This window comes from Mus caroli, chromosome 3 (genome assembly GCF_900094665.2).
Source record: "Mus caroli chromosome 3, CAROLI_EIJ_v1.1, whole genome shotgun sequence".
Taxonomy (NCBI): Eukaryota; Metazoa; Chordata; class Mammalia; order Rodentia; family Muridae; genus Mus; species Mus caroli.
The window spans coordinates 100,736,082-100,739,748 of NC_034572.1; the positions used below are offsets into that span (position 1 = coordinate 100,736,082).

A 3,667-nucleotide genomic window follows, 5' to 3' on the forward strand; every position below is an offset into this window, starting at 1 on the left:
ATGTCCCAAGGATATTTTGTCTCCAGAGTATCCTTGCCGTTGCTGAGTAACTGGGTTTAGAATGCTGTAATGTGCTTTTCAGAAAATACTCTGCTGACAAAGTGGAAGAAAGGTAATGCAGCCTTGACAGTCAGAGTGACTTGTCAGCTTTTCATATGAACAAATGAAACATTCTTGAATGACAAAATAAGATGAATGTAAGTTCTAGTCCTGCTTGTAAACTTTCCTGTTATAGTTTAAGGGATTCTGGATTATCTGACCAGGTTAACACTTCCTAAAAGTCACAATGTCAAAACTACAATTCTAATGTGAGAGGGGGGAAAAAAACTCGTATATTAGCAGTTAGAACTTCATTAGGGAAATATACATCTATTGGAGAAAAAAGGAGAAAGTGAAGACATTCAAAGGATGGCTATAGTAACAAAAGGGCTAAGGGGAATTTCAAAAATCACAAGTAAGAGAGGAAAACGTTAGAAGAAACAGAATTGAGACTATAAGAGTCTAGCTTCTATCTGTGGAGTTATTTTGTTTGTTTTGCTTTGTTTACACTAAGATTATTGTGAATCCAAGCAGAACTACAGTAGTGAAAGGACATGCTAAGACGTTAAGAAAGTAAGCAGAATGTTTCCTAAATGGAGGTTACTCAATTATGTGAAAAACAAAACTCTGCTTGCTGTTCCCAAATAGCAATATATGTATATATAAACAATCAATCAATGCATATATACTTCTTTTATATATATGAAAGAAAAGATAAATATGATAAAAGATAAAAATGGTGGAAGGTGTTTGTTTTAAAAATATCACATAGATTCCCAACAATGTTAAGTACTACAGGTAAGTGGAGATAATATTGCTATCCACATCAGAGATAGTGTATTTTTGAAAAGTTTTGTTATATATATAATATATATACACATACATATATATGCATATATAAATATAGATATAGATAGATAGATAGATAGATAGATAGATAGATAGGGTGGATTTTTATTGCCCTATTATTTTAAAATCATTTATTTTCTAATAACACTTATCTGTAAAATAACACCAGACACATTTGAATTTTCATTTTTTCAATTATTCTGTGCATGACAAAGGTGCTGTCTTAATTGAATTCACGCCATTGTTCATTAAACTGCATTAATATTCTAGCAGTTACCGTGAAGTTCCAGAACCAAGGCCCCACGGTTCCTGAGAGAAGCTGGAATAATATAATTAGGATCTGGGACTCTGTAACATCGAATCTATGTATAAGGAAACAAACATTTCAAAATAACTTTACTCAGATATTTTTCTAATGAGCCCTATTAAAACAGGTAGCAAAAACTAGACTTCAAAGGAAGCATTCCATTTAAAAAGACATTCAGACTAAATGACACAATTTGTGTGTTCTGATATCCTTGTGCATACACAAATATTTCTTATTCAAATCACATTAGTAGTTTAAAAGATTGAACTATAACACAATAAAACAACTTGTGAGTAGGCACTTGGAAATATTAGTACTAAGGATATAGTCAATTACTGATGAGTGGCAAATGTTACTTGCTATGCAATTTAATTACATCAAAAGTCCCTCTAATAATAAAAACCATGCAGACTGTCTTGTAGACAGCTACATTCTTAGTCCCTAACTTCTGAAAGTTTCATTTTTATTTCTAAGTTGAAATAGAGATACCTAAAAAATACATTTGATTTAAATCTACTACATTATTTTATAAGATATAAAGGGATTTAAATAACAATTTGTGATATGCAAGTTATTCACCTTTCCCCAGAGTAATTTATCATGCCCAGTTTTGGGGATCAAACCAACATCCTTTCTTGTGCATGTTAGGTAGCACTTTACCATGGTACATCTTAAGTTCCTTTGCCTAGGAATTATTTCTTTATTTTAGAGCTAGAGTCTATATAGCTTATAGCAGCTTAGAAATCTCTATATACCATAGGTGACCTTGATCTACCTACCTCTACTTACCCAGTGTTGTAATGCTATGCCTATAGCACCATGGAAAACACTTTAAAAAAAGAAGAAAAACTCAAGGTCCCTATCTCAGCTGGTCTCAAAATCTGTATTTATCCAAGGAAGACTTTAACTTTTTGTTCTTCCAAGCCTTACCCTCTAGAGTGCTAAGATTATAACCAAGTCCCATTAATCCTATTTCTTTAGGTGGGAAATGCAACCCAGGTTAGAGATGGAACCCAGGTTTTTGTCAATGCTTAGGCAAGCTTTACACCAACTGAATTACATTCTACCCCACTGGCACCCAATTTTTAAAACATGTCTTTTACCTATAAGATTGGAAGATAATCTTTCTTTCTTTCTAGTGGCTGCAATGAACATTTTGAAAAGTCACAATCTTGTGCTAATTTTCCTACCTCTTCTATCTCAAACTATTAGGTGGGTCTATGTGGAGATAAGTATGATCAGAACTTCACGTCTCTGAAGAAAGAAACTATTAGGTGGGTCTATGTGGAGATAAGTATGATCAGAACTTCACGTCTCTGAAGAAAGAAACTATTAGGTGGGTCTATGTGGAGATAAGTATGATAAGAACTTCACGTCTCTGAAGAAAGAAATCGAAGAAGATCTCAGAAGATGGAAAGATCTCCCATGCTCATAGATTGGCAGGATTAATATAGTCAAAATGGCTATCCTGCTGAAAGCAATCTACAGATTCAATGAAACCCCCATAAAAATTCCAACTCAATTCTCTGAATTAGAAAGGGCAATTTGGCCGGGCGTGGTGGCGCACGCCTTTAATCCCAGCACTCGGGAGGCTGAGGCCAGCCTGGTCTACAAAGTGAGCTCCAGGACAGCCAGAGCTATACAGAGAAACCCTGTCTTGAAAAACAAAAACAAAAAACAAAACAAAAACAAAAACAAAAAAACCAACCAACCAACCAAACAAACAAACAAAAGGGCAATTTGCAAATTCTTCTGGAATAACAAAAAAACCTAGGATACCAAAAACTATTCTCAACAATAAAAGAACCTCTGGTGGAATCACCATGCCATGCCTGATCTCAAGCTGTACTACAGAGCAATTGTGATAAAAACTGCATGGTACTGGTACAGCAACAGACATGTAGACCAATGGAATAGAATTGAAGACCCAGAAATGAACCCACACACCTATGGTCACTTTATCTTTGACAAGGGAGCTAAAACCATCCAGTGGAAAAAAGACAGCAATTTCAACAAATGGTGCTGGTACAACTGGCAGCTATCATGTAGAAGAATGTGAATTGATCCATTCTTATCTCCTTGTACAAGGCTCAAGTCTAAGTGGATCAAAGAACTCCACATAAAACCAGAGACACTGAAATTTATAGAGGAGAAAGTGAGGAAAAGCCTCGAAGATATGGGCATTGGGGAAATTCCTAAACAGAACAGCAATGGCTTGTGTTGTAAGATCAAGAATTGACAAATGGGACCTCATGAAAATGCAAAGCTTCTATAAGGCAAATGACACTGTCAATAAGACAAAAAGGCCACCAACATATTTGGAAAGGAATTTTACAGATCCTAAATCTGATAGGGGACTAATATCCAATATATACAAAGAGCTCAAAAAGCTGGACTCCAGAAATTCAAATAACTCTATTAAAAAATGGGGTACAGAGCTAAACAAAGAATTCTCAAGTGAGGAATACTGAA

At 34.9% G+C, this 3,667-nt stretch overlaps 1 protein-coding gene across 6 annotated transcripts in view; it reads right to left on the reverse strand.

The window, feature by feature from the left end:
* The window catches only part of Cept1 (choline/ethanolamine phosphotransferase 1), a 45,157-nt gene that overhangs the window by 15,722 nt on the left and 25,768 nt on the right, over positions 1-3,667 (reverse strand). For 4 of the 6 annotated variants that reach the window (XM_029475330.1, XM_021158267.2, XM_029475329.1 and 1 more), the window contains exon 5: positions 1,166-1,250. The exons of the other annotated variants lie outside the window; for them this stretch is intronic. In XM_029475330.1, coding sequence (XP_029331190.1) covers positions 1,166-1,250 — 85 coding nt within the window. The remainder of the gene's footprint in view (positions 1-1,165; positions 1,251-3,667) is intronic. 6 annotated transcript variants of the gene reach the window in all.